General features: G+C 38.1%; 2 protein-coding genes across 2 annotated transcripts; both read right to left on the bottom strand.

The window, feature by feature from the left end:
- Positions 1 to 50: 50 nt before the first annotated feature.
- On the bottom strand, positions 51 to 12,866 carry LOC140948086 (tyrosine-protein kinase SRK3-like). Its single transcript, XM_073397310.1, has 13 exons — positions 12,714 to 12,866; positions 8,352 to 8,456; positions 6,296 to 6,377; positions 5,234 to 5,374; positions 4,415 to 4,479; positions 3,339 to 3,457; positions 2,882 to 2,967; positions 2,448 to 2,575; positions 2,116 to 2,180; positions 1,606 to 1,724; positions 1,367 to 1,443; positions 638 to 718; positions 51 to 172 (listed from the first exon to the last, which is right to left on the bottom strand). The coding sequence occupies exons 1-13, from the start codon at positions 12,864 to 12,866 to the stop codon at positions 77 to 79; spliced, it is 1,317 nt and encodes a 438-aa protein (XP_073253411.1). The 3' UTR covers positions 51 to 76.
- Positions 12,867 to 14,964: 2,098 nt separating this feature from the next.
- LOC140947555 (arfaptin-2-like) lies at positions 14,965 to 19,472 on the bottom strand. Its single transcript, XM_073396695.1, has 3 exons — positions 19,196 to 19,472; positions 16,353 to 17,041; positions 14,965 to 15,925 (listed from the first exon to the last, which is right to left on the bottom strand). The coding sequence occupies exons 1-3, from the start codon at positions 19,437 to 19,439 to the stop codon at positions 15,773 to 15,775; spliced, it is 1,086 nt and encodes a 361-aa protein (XP_073252796.1). The 5' UTR covers positions 19,440 to 19,472; the 3' UTR covers positions 14,965 to 15,772.
- Between the last annotated feature and the right edge of the window lie 261 nt (positions 19,473 to 19,733).

Genomic DNA, 19,733 nt, shown 5'->3' with positions numbered 1-19,733 from the left:
TTCCGCTAAATATGATTATATTAAATTTTTTGGTATAGTGAGTGAGTGAGTGAGTTTAGTATAGTATAGTATATCTTTATTGCGCCTTACTCTCCAAAGGGAGGTTATCTTCACCAGTAAACTCTAGAATACTTCTGTAGACTGACGCGAAAGCCGGTCTGCACTCTGGTTCCTTGGGGAAAAGAACAACAACAACTAAATTTAGAGAAAGTTTTTCCTTCTTGCAGACGTTTTTGAAGGGAAAGCGCCAAGTTTTCAAAGTTCTGATTGGCTTGAAATTTTAGAAAATCCTCATGTGCTGTACCTCTGATCAGCTAAAAGTTTTAAGTTAGTCACAAGACTTTTCACCAACAACGCAACGAAAAGGTAGACGCGAATCAATTTTTTCAGGATTTTCCCACACAGTATTTTTATAAAATCCTATCGCAAAAAAAAGCAAACCAAGACAAACGCAGACATAACTGAAGAAATCTCTTTTTCCACGGTATCTGTTCTGTCTCCGAGGTTCAAATAATCTATACTCTTAATTCTTTTCTAGTGTCTGTGAACTTTGATCACAATTCTTCACTCGTAAAAAGAGTAATTCAACCTGATACCACTGAGAAAAAAAAATAATGTGACACTGCAAGCAGCTTACCGCATGCCAACACCTCTCCACAATTCTAAACATCTCCTCAGGACACCTTCTTGGTTTTAGTAGTCGATCACCATTCATAACCTGTTAAACAAATATCAAACATTTTTTCTACATTGATCAGTGAAGAAAATTCCTTAAACTATCGCATCTTTTAAACTAAAAGCTCTTCAAATAGTACGTAAAACTGAAAAAGATGAGACTATTGTGCGCGCGTAACCTTGAATCTTACTTGCCTACACAATAGTGCCCAGTCGCCTAGTCCCTGTACGGCCTTTTTCCCAGTCCCTCTCGGTCGACTGGACCATGTGACCCAAAACGCTTTAGCCGCGCAGAATAATGAGGCCTAGGGATTAGGCAGGAATCGTACCTTGCTAGACATGCGTTACATGAACTGAAAATTGAACACCTCCTTTTTATGCGTGCGAAGAGCGAGGAGGTCGTCGGGAGATGGAAACTGAAGCAGGGGATCTTCGTGCACCTGATCTTAGCCAGCATTTAAATCTTATTTTAGCAAAGCAAACTATCCTATTGTGGCCTTAATGCGAACAGCTCTTCCGATAAGAATATTTAAGCTTATTCTACGATTGGTTCATTAAGCCTGAAAAAACATGGCTACGGTATCACAAAAAAATCATAAATGAAAAAAATATTCGAGGTGCAGAGTGAGCCAAGAGAAGACTTGGCAGGGGTAAACTTTTATCTACGTCAGCTGAGGAGAAGAGTGCTGACCTTTTCAACAGCAGCCTTGTTGGTCCTTCCGGGAAAGGGCGTTTTTCCTCCAGTGTATATTTCCCATGTTAAAACACCTATCAATAGAAAGATATATCACTGAGTTATGACTGTTCAATTCGTCAAAACTAAAGGCAGCAATGTAAAAGGAAACCAGGCAGAAAAAACGACGAGGACAAACAGAAAAGCAACATAAATACAGCGAGATGTATTAAACAATAACTTGAATGGCGGCTTACCAAAAGCCCAGATGTCCGATTTACTACTGAACTTAGTATAGAGAATGACCTCAGGGGGCGCCCATTTTATAGGGAATTTTGTGCCCTCTGGTGCCGTGTATTCATCGTCAATGACATATCTGTCGGGAATCAACAATAACATGTTAAGAGAGAATAATAATATTAGTCGTAGTATAAACCACTCTGGAGACTTAACATAAAGCTTGGTTTTTTAGCGGAGAAAACAGTGGAGAGTCGAAAGTAACTTCACGATCATTTTGATTTATCTGCATCGCCAAGCTTTGAAATTTGTTAATAAAAATCTAACGCCACACTCCATCAACCAATCAGAACACGACTCGAATTGAACAGAAGCGGTTTCTCGCGCTTGACTCCTTGGATTGTTCAGTTGCCCCTGGTGTTCCTCTGACGGGTCCAAATAAAACATTCACTTAGTTTTATGAAACACGTGTGAACACAACTAAAAACATCAAGTAGTTCACTATTTCTAATAAGAAAAAAATAACCCACCTCGCTGAATGAAAATTCGCTACTTTTACTATATTATTATCTCCTATGAGACAGTTTCTTGCTGCCTGATTAAAGATGACAAAAATGATGACATCAGTTAGCAGCATGACTAAGTAAGGGCACTCAGTTTGAAATTTAAGAAGGTCGGAATTCGTTGAAACAATGACGCACATGTAGAAGTCTTGTTTTACTCGCTGAAACCTATCATGGTTTTTTTTGGTTGTTTTGTTTTGTGTTTCTGCCGTCCCGTTGAGTTGTGGTGGCGTACTTTCCTAAGCTCCCTAACAACAGTTGCATAACACCGATTCCAAAATGTTTGCATTTTAACTTACCAGATCTCTGTGGATAAAGTTCCTACTTTCCAGATAAGTCATAGCATAGGCTACCTGCCGAACCATTTCTGTCATTTGTGGAGGTTGCAGGTGATTTTGATGTTTCCGTAAATAGGCTAAAAGGCATCCTAAATTGTCAACAAAATAAATCATGAGTTGATCTCTAGCGCGAGCTAACTGCTAAATTCAAAGAAGTTTTCTTTCTTTTTCTCCTAAAACAAAATCTCTAAAAGCAGGTTGGCTGGCAATATACTAAAGAGAATAAGTGTATAGCGTTTTTCTCTCAAGGTTTGAATGCTTCTTTTAACATAATATCTTGTAGGGTCATTACTGATCAGGAAAAGTGAAATTATAAGAAGGAGAGAGGTTACAAGACCACAGAAAAACACTGATTGTGGTTAATTCAAGCAGCGTTAATAAAAATAATATCCCACCTTGTGTCATAAATTCTGTGATGATATAAATGGGCTTCTCGCTGTAAACACCAAACAGCTGAACCACATGAGGGTGGTGGAGTTTTCTGAAGTGCAAAACATTCATTGGCTTGTTAGAAAAGAAAGAGGCAACTAAGTACATTCTTATTAATTAAGCATCTGGTTTGCTTTAAAATATTTCTAATTTGTGATCAATTCAAAAAACTTTTGCGCCACTGCCTCAAAAAACAAAACAAACGACACAGTATTTAAAGTTATGTTTTCAACCCTTAGGTCGTGTCTTTGCAGGTTTCAGTTTTTCAGAAATCCTGGAGGGGGTTTGGGGTGTGGAAAAGTTCTACACAGGCTACCCATTTGCCTTCCATTGAAATTAATGAACTGTTACACTTCTGTTAAGCAAACACTAGGTTTTTTCACTTGAAGTGTCTGTATTAAGGAGGTAAATAACTGCACTTACGTCATGACTTTTGCTTCATTTATGAAGTCATCTTCAGACATGACATCTTTAGACATGGGGACTTCCTTCCTCATTTTAACAGCCACAGGAGTACCTTGCCACCAGCCTTGTCTCACAGTCTGTTGTATGAAAAATGAATATCTCAGCATCATCATTCAGCTACTTGATATTCACTGCCCTTGCAAAGTTACACTACCAGGAAATTATTATTGCAAGGAAATATCCAGAAATTGCAGATTACCAGTAGCTAATTCACTGCTGTTTTATCAGTATGACAGGTGCCTGAACTGTCAGCTGTTTCAGTTTGGAGGCTTATACAGTGAAACCTGTCTAAGCGGACACCATATTAAGCGGACACCCTCTATTAAGCAGACAGTAGCAGAGGTCCCCAAATTTATTTCCCTTATTTACGTTAAATGAAACCTTTATGAGCGGACACCTCTATTAAGCGGACACAGACACCTAAAAAGTACCTGAAATGGTCATTTCTATTGTTGCCAACCTGTATTAAACGGACACTTATAATTAAATTCCACCACCCAACATGCCAGAAACCAGAAATGCAAAAGACTGCCACCCACAAATTTTTCGATTGTTACATTAAAAAACGTGACTTGACGATCTTATTTGATTAGTTTCACAGTACACTATTGAATTATATTTCGTTTAGTTTGTATAGAGCTTGTTTCACTCATCTGAGTTCTTCAAATTTGAGTTGCAATCTATGTTTATGGTACTATGATCAATTGGTCCTCTTTAATAAAGAAATTAATGCAAACGTATATCGTTATAGTCTCTGGGAGTATTCTAAACGTTTCCACCGTTCATTTGAATGGCATTTGACACCTCATATGACGTTATTTATCAAAACCTGTATTAGGCAGACACCCTTTATTAAGCAGACATTACAGCATTCCCTGAGGGTGTCCGCTTAATACAGGTTTCACTGTAATTTTAGGTTTGCAGTACTTGCCAATCAAGGAAGGGATCAGGGGCCTCCAGCTGGGAGCTGGCTGCCTTACCTGTTCATCATCCATTTTGCAAAACAGTAGTCAAAAAAGATGATTTACACTCACCCCAAACGCGCCTGAATCTAACACCTTTCCAAGCACTATTTCTGATCTGGGTATTTCCCATACATCTACAATGAAAGAAGGGACAGCTATGAATATAATCTCAATTTTGCTAGACTATAAACTATTAACATTTGCAAGTGAATATTTTAGAGGTGTCAGTCATGGGGGTGGATATTCAAATATATAAAAGATACATCATATTTTTAGGCACAACTAAATACCATGACCAAATGCTGCTACTGGTGCCTGACCAAAGGAAGGAGGTTGCCTTAGTCTAGTAACTAAGCCTGGAATACAACTTTAAATGTTAATGTCTTATGCAAAATTATTCAGTTTAATTAACCCCTTGTCTACCAAGGACATATATATACATCCTGTGTGGGGTCCTTCAGCAACCCAGGACATATATATATATATGTCCTCAGACAAATGAAATCACCAAAACTCTGGTCATTAGGAAAGGAACTCTGGTAGTTGAGAAAGGTTGCTGGTTGCTGGGTGTATTCGGCTCTAGTAGGCAAGGGGTTAAAAATTAACAACCTGTCTTGATATGGTTAATCCTCGGAGACCCAGGGGTGGTCAGTCGGGCCGGGAGAAATGGACATTAAGATTTGACTATGAGTATGAGTTTGAGTACAAGTACAAGATTTCAAACTCAGTCACTTGAAATAATAATTATCCCAAAACTCTTGCCCCTTTATGTCTGGGGCATCAAAACGAGCTTCAGATTCCATTAATCATACTTATACTTGCAACTTTCGGAACATTTTTGGTAAATTCATAGTAATTCATAGTAGTCTATAAAATGTTTGCTCTTACCTTGATAGCCATCTTTCTCATTTGCAGCAAAAGATTTCTGACAGCCTTGAGCTGTCTTCTCCCTCCTATCACAGCATGTCCACTTATTTACAAAAATTCCAGGATGATATTCCATAAGGAGAAACTTGTTACCACTACACTCTAGAAACAAAGTGTTATTATCAGATGTATAGAGTATGTAACCCTTACCTTTAAATTTAAACCATTCGCACCTGAACCGCCCGTAACCGCCCGTGTGGATCCAGGTCCTTTCTACCCTTTGTGACGTTAATCATTTTAACGGTCAAGGACAACTTTCTTCGCTAACTTGTACATGTACAGAGTGAAGAGAACTTTCAAACCATACCAGACTGAGCACAATTCAGTCAAGGACACCGGAGAAAGAAGCAAAAAACCACGTAACATTGACCTGAAAATCTCAATGAAAATCTTGTTCCATTGCTCACCTACCTTTCCTTTCACCTAATCCTAAGATGCTAAAAGCTTTCCTAAAAACTCTTCCCACCAAAATGAAGCCTACTAAATGCCCAGCAAGAGAAAAAAAAATGAGGCGAGAAAAGCGAAAAAAGAAGGGAGGAGAGAAAGCTGTGTCACTTTTAAACCCAAAAACTACCTTGAAATTTTGCTTTCTGCACATGCCCAAACTTCGCAAGCTGATATTTTGCATCTGGATCAGAAGGCCGCGAGGTGTACAATCTGTAAACCAGTTTGTGGTAAGTTTTAGCTCTTTATAGCACAACAGTGACCAGAAAACCACTCGACTAGCTTCAAAACCCATTTTTCTGCAAAATCTCCAAGAGCGAATGGGTTAAGTACTATAATGACTTTACACTTCCATTAATTTCACCTTATAATTAGTCACATCAAAGACCTCTAGTGATGACCAAAAGGTCTAGCAAAGAGGTTTTACTTGAATGGTAACCCCACAGAGTTTCATCCACAGATTTAATAGTAAGAATGACAAATAATCCTGTTATACAATGGTCTAGGAGTGAGAGCATCAAGGCTCCTCATCAATCATCTTTGTCTTTATCAACAAAAAAAAAGAATCTACTTAAGTACCATCTTGAATGGAATCCACCCACTCTTTTCTTTCATCTTTGGTTTTTGCACTGATGTACAAAACCAGATCATCATAGACAACCTGTTGATCAGTAGAAAAATATGGTAGTGCCTTCATTAGTCCTTAGCTGGTGTACTTAACCTGTGGATATGATCAATATAATATTTATTATATTATTAATCTGTGAAACAGATTAATGTAGACATCACCCAAGCAATTACTAGATAGTAAATGCATATCAAGTTGACTATGGTCTGAACATGTGTTTCACTCTTTGTCAGAACATTCACAAATAGACATATGAAATACATGTAAACATTACAAGATTTGGAATTCACACATGTACCTGTAATATGATAAATCTATAATAAAAACATTTTGAGAAAATAATACAGCAGTCTACAATAGCTGTCTCACAGTTACTCTGTTAACTGACCTATCACATGCACCAGATTTGGTGCTTACATACAACAATGCTAGATGTCAAGGGCTACATTATAATCATCTGGGTTAAAAGTAACAAAGACAGTAAGTTGTTCTTAATGGTAAGTTCAAGAACACAGAATCAGTCACACTGAAAGATACTATTCCAGTAACCTTCTTTTAGAACTGAAGTATGATGAAGTTCAGAGTTTACAGCATTAAAATGGTCATGTTAAAACGCAGACCATGCAGACTGCAAACTGCATGCAGACTGCAGACTGTGCAGACCGTACGTGCAGACTGTACAGACTGTGCAGACTGAGTATTATTTTTTTACTTGTACCTTAACTTTCTAGTAAAATTTTTACTATAGTTTCCTGCTTCCTCTCATTATGTGCACTGTGCATCACCATCATATACAGTGTGCACTGATGTGTACCTGCAAGGGTCATAGGAAATGAGAAAATCACGGGCTCATGTTTACCAGCAGATGTAAAAGCAGTTTCGCGTGCTTTTCAAGCTGCGCCGCTTTCACGCAGGAGTGAGCACGATGGAGGAAGGTAAGCCGTCTCTTTCTGTAACTGTATTATATTGCCACAATTATTTATTTTCTTAGTAGAAGAAGCTTTTTCAGGTTGAGCGACTTAAAATAAAACTGTTTTTGGCTTCCTACAACTGCTACAAGAGAGGCATTTCCTCAATTTCCTTGATTGTTGATAATCGTCTTTGGTTTCACTCTGTAATTCAACTGGTGACTTGCTGTCATTTCTTCAAATCTTACAGATACCGCTTGTCATCGTTTTTGCTTGTCATCGTTTTCTCTTGCTGGGCATTTAGTAGGCTTCATTTTGGTGGGAATAGTTTTTAGGAAAGCTTTTAGGATCGTAGGATTAGGTGAAAGGAAAGGTAGGTGGGCAATGGAACAAGATTTTCATGGAGATTTTCAGGTCAATGTTACATGGTTTTTTGCCTCTTTCTCCAGTATCATTGACTGAATTGTGCTCATTCTGGTATAGTTTGAAAGATCTCTTCACTCTGCACAAGTTAGCGGGCAAAGTTGTCCTTGACCGTTAAAACCGATGACGTCACAAAGGGTAGAAAGAATGTGGATCCGCACAGGCGGTTACGGGCGGTTCAGGGGCGAATGGGTTAAGGTACAATTTCAAAAAAATAACACTCAGTCTGCACAGTCTGCACGGTCTGCACAGTCTGCAGTCTGCAGTCTGCATGGTCTGCGTTTCAACATGACCGGCATAAAAAAGCTAAATTCACCAATAAACAGAAATTAGACTTCTACATGCAATGAACACCCAAGCTAGACTATTTGAAATAATGTTAGCACTGTTGTGTGGTATGCAAATATGCTGAACATGTAATAATATTATTTTGATTAGCAGCCTAATAAGCACAGTTTGTATTCAGGAAAAGACAGACAAGAACAATTTCCTAGAATAAATAATTTAAGCCCTGGTGACTTCTGATTAAGTGCGAAATTCTTCTACACTTGTCTTGTTTATGATTGTGAATCAAAGGAGAATTTTATATTTGATCAGGAGTCAATAGAAACCTTATTCCAAGCACCCCATGCAGAACTCCATGAGAGGTTTATCAGTGAGAGTATACTGAACTCACTTGAAAGCAGTATTTCTTGACTTCATGGTCAAATGCAGTGTCTTCAACAAACTCTACTGCTTTCACTGAGCTTAGAGGTATACTTCCTTTCCGTTTTCCACGTTTCTGCTCAAAACAATATCACAAACATAATTTTAACAGGAGCAAAGTACTTCAGATGTCAGCAACCCATACTCATGTATAACATGAAGTTTGTGACCTCCATGCTGGCATGTGTTTTCACAAGGCAGTTTTTCCTGCCTAACACTCTTGTAACGCATTCGATTACTTACTCCATCCACGGACTTAGCAGTATGAAACAGATTTCAAAGGAGGTTCAGGCTAATTAGCTCTTAGAAGCAGATGAAAATGACTTGATGTTAATTTCCGACTAGCTTAAAGCAGATTAAAGCTCATGCAGAGCTTATGAATCGTGATGTTTTTATTTGTTATCTGATTCTTATCTATTGTGTACATTTATCTATTTTGTAGTTAGCGTCTAGTTTTAATGTCAAATTCTTGTGATTATTTTTACTTTTAAGTTTTGTAGAAAATGCCCTATATAAATGGATTATTATTATTATTACTTTGGCGGAGTGCGAAGTAAAGGATTCGCGACACTCAGGAATGTATCAAAGTTACCATTTTTTGACAAGATTGGGCATGCAAAGTCTGTAGGTTTTCGGTTTTATTTGGCTATTTGACGAAGTGAGAGCCAAATTAGTTCGAGATATCTCCAGATCACTTCGATTTCTTTAATTTATTCTTTAACTTTTTCGAGGAAGAAAGAATTATTATTTTGGCTTCCCCGGGGTTTGAACCAACTCAGCTGAGTGACCCGTCAGGTCAGAGGAGACTCTAAGTTGAGGGATTAGCCAATCATGAGAAGACACAAAGGGCTTGCGCTGTAAGTATCCCGGAAGGCTCCATACAATTCCTTATAATTTTGTTATAAGGAATTGTATGGAGCCTTCCAGGAGACTTTTCTTCATTAGCTTAGGCGCGGCGGATTTTGTCACGTATGATCAGCGTGAGGTGTTTTTCCCGACACCCTTCTGTCAGGAAAATGTCATCATATGAAAGCAAACCAGACACGATCGCGTCGGCAGGCCGAAGCCGGCAAAAATAAAAGGCTTTTCTTCTTCCAGTTTTGTTTCGATGTGGTCAAAATAAATCAGGTTTGTAGGTTGTAGGTAATAAAATATTGTCTTATTCAGTTCTCGAAGACCTTTAGAAAACGAGATAATTGACAAGAGAAAAAAGCGTGAAAACACTTTTCTGGAAGAAAATATATTTTAATTCTCGCAGCAATTTTGCGAAATCGCGAAGCACAATATATTCAGTTTCTTCCAAAGCAGTCTTGATTAAGCAGTGTAATGCCATCACAACTAAAAATGAATTTAGTTTGTATCGCAAAAGCTGCGAAAATAGAGATGAAACAAAAAATGGATCGGAAAAATTAATAAAATCACCAAAAAACCGTCTCGTGGGAGCTTTGTCAAACAAACCGTTGGTTTATTTAACCTAACCTGGAAAAGGAGACGTCTGCACGCAGAATTCATTTCATACTACATGTAGTTGTGATTTCGGAAACGGACCTCGGGAGCCTCATTGCCGTAATATCTTCTACATTGCAGAAACTACAGCAGAATCGCCCTGCTCGCGTGCTAACTTTCCGTTCCAATTATGACTATACAGTACCAGTGAATTGTTTCGAAATTTAAAGGGGCGAAATTTACTTCCATCAGCGCGTAGTTAGCTAGTTAAGCAATAATAATGCACAGCACTGTAAATAACATGGTTCTAGAATATCTGATGGTTTCGCGTTTTATTCGTCGCTGCATGCGATTTAATTGCTTATAACCTAACAGAAAATGCATGAATACAAACAAGTTCGCTGTTCCACAACCCCGCACTGAATTTTAAAAGAGAAGCCTTTCTTATAACGGAAGAGTGTTGTAGAACAGCTTGTCACTGAAGGTGCGGCAATAATTTTTTTAAAGGAAAATTAAAAAACCTTAATTTAGATATATGTATCTTTACACAAGGCCTAAATGTGAAGCAGGTTTTTATTGTTATATCGTTATTATTTTAGTTTTTATCTGGTTATATTTCTATAGTTGAATGTAAATGTACCTAAGGGAAATACCGTGTATTACCTTACCTTACCTCTGTGATGTGTGTAAATTTGTCTTTTGCTACGATTTTAGACAATACGACTTCTCCTGACTATCAATTGTGCGTCAAAACAATGTATCAAGCAAGCGATAAAGAAATTGTCTAAGTGCCACGGTGCAGCACTTTATGACAAAGTTTTAACTGGAAAGCTTGTTGCCATCTGATGTACACCTGTATAGTTTATGTTTGTAAGCTCTACCTAAAATAATCACTGGGTTACACTGCACCCATGGGTGTGCCACCTAAAGTGCAGTCTATGTTTGTTAGCTCTACCTAAAGAATCACTGGGTTACACTGCACCCATGGGTGTGCCACCTAAGGTGCAGCCTATGTTTGTTAGCTCTACCTAAAGAATCACTGGGTTACACTGCACCCATGGGTGTGCCACCTAAAGTGCAGCCTATGTTTGTTAGCTCTACCTAAAGAATCACTGGGTTACACTGCACCTATGGGTGTGCCACCTAAAGTGCAGCCTATGTTTGTTAGCTCTACCTAAAGAATCACTGGGTTACACTGCACCCATGGGTGTGCCACCTAAAGTGCAGCCTATGTTTGTTAGCTCTACCTAAAGAATCACTGGGTTACACTGCACCCATGGGTGTGCCACCTAAAGTGCAGCCTATGTTTGTTAGCTCTGCCTAAAGAATCACTGGGTTACACTGCACCCATGGGTGTGCCTGCCTAAAGAATCACTGGGTTACACGGCGCTCTGTGACGGACGTTTGCCTCGCGCTCTCTTCAGAGACAAAAAAGCTATAGTCTGTTTGGCCAAAAATCAAGCTTTGTTCCCCCTAAAAATTTGACACCATATTGAGCCCCGAAAGACATTAAAAGTTCCTCCACAATAGAAGAGTGTTTTGCTAGAGGTTAGAAACATTTGGCTTACATGAGTTTCAATATAAAGGTGCAAAAACTTATCAGCATAATTATAGCACACAAACATTGTCATCAAACTCCTGGCATGTAGCCTGAATAAGCCAAGCAAATATAAATAAAGCATATAACCAGAAATATTCGTCAAATGGTCTCGTTAAGTAAATTATACTTCACTTTGCGAAAGAGATTTATCTCTTGTATCCGTGTTACGCATCGAAAAAGCGAGGAGTCATCGCATGACATTAGGTAACAGAGGTAATACCCACGGGTTTCACGAATTCCAATTCCACGATTTTTCACCGAGTAACAAATTTAAAACTTCAATTCTTACCTTACAGTTGTCGGTTCATTTACCTTACATATTTCGCCAACACTAGTAAACATGGACAAAACGATGAAATCCGGCACTCTTCTTTCAGAAGTAGCAAGCTGCATGAAGTAAAATCCACCGATATGCGCTGCATTCTCACCACAAATATAAACATTAACGACGAGGAGGAAAAAATGCCAGATCTTCGCCTCGGCAATGTATTCTAGCTACCAAGCCGGCGTATCTCCAGAAGGTGGACTCGAAGTGGGACAAACCAGGAGCGCTTTGCGCGCAAACTAATTTATTCTGGCGCGAAATGAAGATTAAGAAAATGTATCTGAAATCTAATACACGACAAGAAAATTTTTGCACTTTCGAGGAACGCGACATATTAAATGGGATTAAGTCGGATTAGCTGCCAGCGGAGAAAACATCCCTGCGTGGGATTGTACTTCCAGTAAAAAGCCTCTGTGTCCTCTCATGTGCGCTACTTGATCCGACGACAGCGACGGCAACGAGAACTTCAAAAAATCAATAGGTTTGATTAGCAAAACAACAACTTTGCACGTGCATCACGCTTTTCTGTACATTTCTTTGCCGTCACTGCATGACTACGACGTGAAAATGCCTAATTTCACGTTTTAAAGAGGAAGTACACAAGCGACAAGGAAATTTCCTTTCTCTTTCTGAACTTGGATATGGTTCTTAGGGATTTAACTTTAGGAAGGTTCACCTACATTTGAAAAAGTTAGTGACTTGGAGTAATCGCGATGAAGATTGAAAGAACGTGAATTCACTTTTTCAGCGACGTTTTGTCTGCCGTCGCCGTCCTTGGATCTTAAGGTCCCTAATAACAAGACGCTACGGAGCGTACACTGTGTACGCGACGTGGTGTCTTGTTATTATTATTTTGTGCAAAACGTACAAACTCGGAGATAAAACACCGATCTTTGAACAGTCATGAAATATTGGATTCAAAGTACAATTTACATCATTTTAAGGTATTTGCACATCCTTACCTCTGCAGAGCCTTCAAAATAGTTGAGAGTTATAGGGGTGAGAACAAACACTCGCTCTTTCCAGTTCACTGAAGTGAGCATCTTCTTTCTCTGGGCTCGTTTCCACATAACGGAAACTTTCAGTTCCCTCTGTTCTCCTTGATCGAAGTACATGATGCCCAGTTTTGAGTGTTTTGATTTCAGTCACACGAATGTAGCTTTAATAGCGAGAACCATGTCAAATTTCATGACTGAAACAAGCGCTCCGATAACCGGAAGGAATAGCTTCCAAGGTCAGCAAAGCACTGTGGGTTGCTAAGACGGTCGGGTGCAAACTTTGGCGGGGTGGGGGCGGGGGAACGGAGTGTATTATGGGCATTTGCTAACTGCAGGCCAGTCCCAATGTATCTTTTGCTATATTTTTAAATTTAAATGAAGTTGAAAGTTGAAGTTGAATTTGAAAGTTGACAATGTTTTGTTTTCTCAGATATAGAGGTCAGGTCAAGAAGAGAGTGGATTGTTTTAAATATCTTCTTATTGTTTAGTATACGTTCGTATAAACTTAAAAACGACAAAGGAGAATTTCCCTTGACAACATTACATTAGTTACCCTGTGTGCCACTCTTTTACATAGGGGGGCACAGGGTCAACCACTGGGCAAAGAGAAGAAAAGCACCTCCCTTTCCCTTTATGTTTTCAATTGTTGTTATTGTTGTTGTTTTTTTCATCATGCTACAAGTCCAGTTGACCTTTCTTCTCTTCAGTTTCTTTCAAAAACTTTTTTTAGGAAGTTGCTGGAAAGGTGGTATTTTATGATGCTATCTACATAGGATGGGGGGGGGGGGGAGCTTTTATAGCATAATTTGTGATAAATGGTGGTCTCCAGCTGAACTGCATGGTGGGATAATAACATTGACACCATATGTTTATTGAATTTACCATTATTATTCATACTTCCAACAATAGCAAAGTCACCTGTGAAAAACGCAGAACTATTCAAAGTTTTCACTTCTCTCGGCTGAAAAGTTGAAAGAAGCAACAACTGGGAAGAGGTTCACAGGCTAAAAGCAAAGGCATTTTTCCTTTTTTTTCTTCAGAAGAGAGAGGAGCCCTGGGTCTCCGAGGATGTTTTGTGATGTTCTCTATAGGGTTATCACCTGCCTGTGAATATCTTAGTAATGTTTTACACCCTTAAAAATTTATTCTCGAATTCCAAGAAGACTGACAACAGTATTGTGCTATTTAAGTGTACTATAACAATGCAAATCAGAATGGTATGAACAGCAAAACTCTGGGACTTTCTGCAGGTAACATCATCACAAAATAATCATAGGAACCAAACAATGGAGTTCTCTTATGGACTTTACTGTTTGGTTGTACTGTGTCTTTTGTTGTATGTAATCTATGCATCGGTACCTACAGAAGGGACCAAAACTCTGTCTTGAAGCCAACAACTGCAAAGTTATTAGTATAACAGCTTACTGGTCTAAAATGATTTCATCATTAATATAAACTACCATGCCTGTACTTCAAATATATAATTGTATGTCATTTGTTGCTGTTGTCTTGATGACTACAATAATATTTTCTGGCAGCAAAGAAAGATCCTGCTTTGTAATTTGTCATATTTAACAGAAACTTCTTTATAACTTACTGATACTCCCATCAGCTTTCAAGACTGAGCAAAGTGTTCACACTACCTTGATTTGGCATGACATGATTTAAAGTTTATTGACCTAGGCTGAGGTGTTCAAAGCTGGGTTAAGATAAACCAAGGTTAGTGCGAGATTTGAATTCAGATTTGAAAGCTTAAAAAGCATTTCGGCTTTAATTCTTTTTGTCTACAGGTTGATGATTGGAGGCTCTAAAAATAACAGAGAAAGTTATCTGAGAAAATGCTTTTGAGGACAAGAAAAAGAAACCATGGGTTAAATTAAACCCCATGTTAAGCGCTAATTTATTGGCCTTCGAACAACTGGGCCCTGGTAACTACTTAACCTGTGCAAATGTTTTAGACTTCTGCTTTTTTCTCCTTTTTACCTCTAAACAGACCAGAATTCAATCTGACTAAGCTATTACTAAGTATGTTTATCATAATAATATTATTCCTTGATGTATGTTTCTGCATAGAGTATTAAATTAAAAGGAACAAATTACAAGAATACTGTAGGTAAGTTGAGATATTTTCAAATGACCTTGAGAATATTTCTTAGATAGAGAACAAGGAAAAGCTAAATGTAAAGGCGTTGGTCCTATTTTATTCGGTCCTAAATAGTTTGTCCTGTTTTATTCTCTTCAACTTAAAACAATCAAAAGTTACAAACATTAGCTTCACTTGCTAAACTACATTGGTATTGTTCTCTATTTGTTCCCTATCCCTGACTTGTTTTCCTTCAAGGTTGTAAGAAAATTTCACTACCTATAATACTACTTGACTGTAGCAGTGTAAATTTTATTTTCAGTTGTGTCATCATTTTACAATATACAGGAAAGGAACACAAAAAAGATAAGAGAAATTGAACAACAAATTGATACATTAATCTGGTTTAAACCTCCTATTTACTGTCTACATGTATCCACACTCATCTACCAAACCACTGAATACATTGTACCTTTGTACCTTTAATATATGAAATTGGTTTTGTGAGAAATTTAATTTCAGTAGGATCTTGTCCTCAGATCTCAAAATTAGAGGAACAAATAATCTTGTCGTAACATGATCTAGGAATAAGAAGGCTAATATTATTTTGAAACTATATGCAGTGTAAAAAAAAATGCTACTGATGCTTTTTGCATACAGATAAAGATATACAGAGCCACTGATCATAACTTCTCATAACTTAAATTTTAGATAACAAGCCAAAGTCTAAAAACCACATTATTTTCTCCATATGTATCTGCTCCTTTTCTTTGGTTTTAAGTAGATTTTACATTAATAAGTTAATGCTCAAAGGCAATAAAATCATCTTACTAGCAACAGAAAGCTTACTGTGATGTAAATCACACAAGCAGTTCTATTTTTGTCCTTGCTTGTTCAAATTTTCTATAACCTACAAACATGATGCATCAGTAACTGTCTTTTAGTGTTCCAGAAATGATTGCTGTTTGCCTTCATTGCTCTTGATTTTGATATGAAACTCCTTCATACAGTTCTCCAGGGCCTGCTTATTCCCAGCAAAATAAGCACTTATAGCATTTTGGAAGAGCAATAACTGCTTGTGCATCACCTTCACCTATTTAAGTCAAACAGAGAAAAAAGAATGTGATCAGTTAAGTTAAGCTTTGCAGGCACGAAAAGTAAGGCTTTAAATACCATACCTCATAAAATTTTATAACCTGTGAAGCACATTTCCACACAGAAGAATTCTGAGCACTTACAGAAAATGCAAAAAAATAATACAGAGAAAAGCAACCTGTACAGTGCATGTCAATTCATTGCAGGACTGTTTATTACCAGAAATATAGCCTCTACAAACAACTTGGCAGTTGTGAAATTAAACATCTTTTAATTCACATAAAAATGAAACTCATTATTTGAAGTCTATATATTCTGTTCTTTGGTGTCTGTAAGAACAATGAAAAAAACAGTCCATTTTCCGTCTATCACAGTCAAATCATGAACAGTAATAGGGACTCATTCAAGAAAATGAGGTTCTCTACCTTGTTTTCCTCTAAAAATCTGAGCTTGATAGCCAAGTCCCCACGGAGCCTGTCAAATTTTTCTTTTTGCACATCATACTGTTGTTTGGCCTCTTCAGCTTTTACAGCAGTTGCTGCTGTTCTTGGTCCTGCTTGGGTAGTCTCGAAGTCTGTTCTATAGGCATCATATTCTATTCTGGCAGACTCATAAGCTTTCACTGTCATGATGGAGTCCTCCATGGTCTTGTGTACAAGCGTGGTCAAGTTGGACGTGAAGAAATTTAGAGCACCTAAAAGAACTTCACCATTCTTGACAAGAGATCTTTGAGTCTCTGCATTGTAGTTAAACTCATCCTGTAGCTCTGGTGACTTCATGCCTAAATCAGCAAAAGCATCAGCAAGACCGCGTTGACTTTGAACCATGTGTTGAAAATGTTGCGTCATCTGTTTTGCAAGCTTCAGGATGCTAGCATACTTGACCTGTGTTTCTTTTAGCAAAAGAATTTGTCCTTCAAGCTCAGTGTCTACAGTTCTTGTTCCTTTCCCAAACCTTTCTGAAAGATACTGCCTAGTGTATTTGTAAGTTGAAATACTCCATTTCTTAAGGTGATCTATTTTCTGAACAGTGCCAGGACGAATAACAGCTGGAGCAGAAGGATGGCCATTTTGATATGTCCCATCAGGGGGCTGCCACGAAACTGAGGATGGCCCTGGTGTAAAAAACACATGAAAATATTATCTCAGTTTATAATACAACAGTAAACTCAAAGAAAACCTTACTCTTTTTACTCGAAGGTATTTTACAAATACAATAGCATGAACTGGACTATTGGTTTACTTTATAAATCAATACATTTAGCTGTCAATCAAATGTAGCTTGGGCCAATATCTGGCCAAATGATTGTCATCCGCAATCAAAGTTCCGTGAAAAGTCTTGCACAAAGCACAGCACAGCTTTTCACAATCAAATCCACCCTTAACAAGATGGAACTTTATCACAGTACAAAGTAACCATTGAATGTTAATTGTTAACAAACACTGTGCAATTTTTGCAAACCTCCATTAAGCAGAAATTTGGGGAGGTCCCGAAGGTGTCCGCTTCATAGAGGTTTTACTGTAATATATCAGCTAGAGGATCACAAGCTGAAAGAATATCCTCCATGGATTTATTACTCAAGTAAACTAATAGAACAGTGAAATCTATGTTTAACATGCATCCATGGAAAAATACTTTGTTTATAGAGGAGTAAACAAAACACAGGCCTGTTTTACAAAAAAAAATATGGGAAGAAAAGGGTAAAACTGACTAATACTCTTGTCCGCTCAATAAAGGGTTTGCTCTTAATAGAGGTCAGTTTAATTAGAACTTTCAATACATGCCAGTTACCACCACCAGTTTACCAACACTTATAGGGCCTCTCATGGATGGATATCTGTTAAAGTTTCACAGCAACAGGCCTTATCACAAATTTGGAAGCCATGTTGACAAGTAGGCAACCACACGCAAAATTACAGCATTTGAATGAGAATCTAATGTCAAATAATTTCTGAAAGCAACTTTTCTAAAAATAAAAATGAATATTGTAAGCCAAAGCTACGGTGCAAAGTGGAACCTTGATATAACACAGGGCCAAGGGACCAACAAAATATGTTCGCTATAAGGAGGTTTCATTATATCAAGGTTCCTTTCCACATATTCTACTGTTAGTCAGGCAGGAAATATTGTTCATTATACTGAGGACTTCATTACATAGAGGTTTGTAAATTGAGGTTCCACTGTACCCTGAAAAAACAGCCAACATTTTGAGATGCCACCACTGATTTTCCAGTGAAATGACCACTGAGGAATGAGCACAAAAACTCCATTTCCGACCAGTACGAATCACTACCAAAAACTGGGTAGTGTCACATCAACAGTATTGAATTTTGTGCTCATTTCTCAGATGTTGTTTTATGGGGAAACCAGTGGTAGCATAATGCAAAATGTTAGCTGTTTTCTCAGGCTACTAAAAAAGGAAGCTATGCCTGCTCTAAACAGTACATTAAAGAAGTTACTACAACAGTGGATATAATGTCATTATGAGTTATCAGCCTGGACTGTAATAATTCAAAGTGCACCCCGATGCATCTAAAACAGAATGCTGCAACAAGTCATATGAAGTGAGGCTAGCCTTCAAGTTCCCACCCCGCAGAAGCCTATGTTCATCAAAAGTGATGTTACACAGGAAGATTTGCAACAAGAACACTACATTGCAATGTTGGAACAATGTTGCAACTGTTCGAAACAAGGTCGCAACAATGTTGTAAATATGTGTTGCGCTAAAAATAGTCGTTGCGAATCATTCCGTGTAACATAACCTTGAGGGGAGGGGGGATTGAAGCTTCCATTTGACCGACACATAAAGTTCAGAAAATTCTTTAAATGTTTCCTGTGTAATTTATCATCATAAATAGACTATATCTCAGAGACTGTGAGTGTGGAGCATTTCTCGCAGGTTCACTCATTTTCCTTAAGAAAACTGTTGAAACCGTAGAAAGCATCTATTACTGTGTTGGACTTACTAGTAAAACTTCGAGCAGTACTGTTGTAGAGTATAAGGACGTTTTACTTCCCAATAACGCTACGAATTGGATGTAAGCAAAGGGGCTCAAATAAGCTTTGATTCATCTAGCTAAGAACTTCAATTCCATTTTCCCCTTTACAACAAATTTTTGCCTACTGGAAAGTACTCGCTTGGCCAAACGTGTGAGTGATGTGTCAAATTTTTTGTGAAAGAACAGGGAAACTTTCAAATCGATGCTGCGATACGAAAAAACCAATAACAATAAGGCCTCAGCAGTTAGGTAAGTTATGTGTTCCTCACCAGAATTTTCTAATTCTAATCTGGGCGTTGCGGCCGGTGAATCGTTGAGTTGTACCGAATGTCCACTATCTTGCAGATCAGTCGCAACTTTCAACATTTCATCCATGCCAGGGAAACGCCTTGGGTCTTCTTCTTCCAAATCGATACTCGTTATTGCATTAGTTCCAATGGCACCGGAAATCACATCGTCGTTTAAATCTGTCTCGCGAATACCGTCCATACCCTCTTCCCTGTCATCCGCCATGTTGTTGCCACATTTGCTGACGTGACTTGTCTTATCCGGGAATTTGAATCCGCAGAGAACCACGTGTTAATTTAGCCATGACGTCATTTTTTCCGCAGAAATAGTGGGCGCCAAACTTTCGAAACAGAAATTCCGAAAGCTGTTGAATTTCTGAAATGCGAGTCATTCAACCAAAAATTCTAGAAATTCGGGGAGCAAAGTTCAAAATGGAAATAAAGAGAACTTCCGGGAAAAAAATTCGAAAATTTGGGTATCGAGGTTGTCCTCTTTTTTGGAAATTTTCAGAAATCGCTA

Source organism: Porites lutea, chromosome 9, assembly GCF_958299795.1.
Source record: "Porites lutea chromosome 9, jaPorLute2.1, whole genome shotgun sequence".
NCBI classification, from domain to species: Eukaryota; Metazoa; Cnidaria; class Anthozoa; order Scleractinia; family Poritidae; genus Porites; species Porites lutea.
Note: the sequence above shows the minus strand (reverse complement) of the source record. Positions and strands in the feature narration are given on the sequence as shown.

What these genes read in the sequence shown, in the direction of transcription:
- LOC140948086 (XM_073397310.1), bottom strand. Translation starts at nt 12,866, where the DNA reads ATGTACTTCGATCAAGGAGAACAGAGGGAACTGAAAGTTTCCGTTATG. An exon ending in TCAAGAAATACTGCTTTCAA is followed by an intron (nt 6,378 to 8,351) that starts GTGAGTTCAGTA and finishes ACTGATCAACAG; the next exon opens with GTTGTCTATGATGATCTGGT. An exon ending in TAGATTCAGGCGCGTTTGGG is followed by an intron (nt 3,458 to 4,414) that starts GTGAGTGTAAAT and finishes TTCATACAACAG; the next exon opens with ACTGTGAGACAAGGCTGGTG.
- LOC140947555 (XM_073396695.1), bottom strand. Translation starts at nt 19,439, where the DNA reads ATGGCGGATGACAGGGAAGAGGGTATGGACGGTATTCGCGAGACAGAT. An exon ending in ATTAGAATTAGAAAATTCTG is followed by an intron (nt 17,042 to 19,195) that starts GTGAGGAACACA and finishes TTTTTACACCAG; the next exon opens with GGCCATCCTCAGTTTCGTGG. An exon ending in GATTTTTAGAGGAAAACAAG is followed by an intron (nt 15,926 to 16,352) that starts GTAGAGAACCTC and finishes TGACTTAAATAG; the next exon opens with GTGAAGGTGATGCACAAGCA.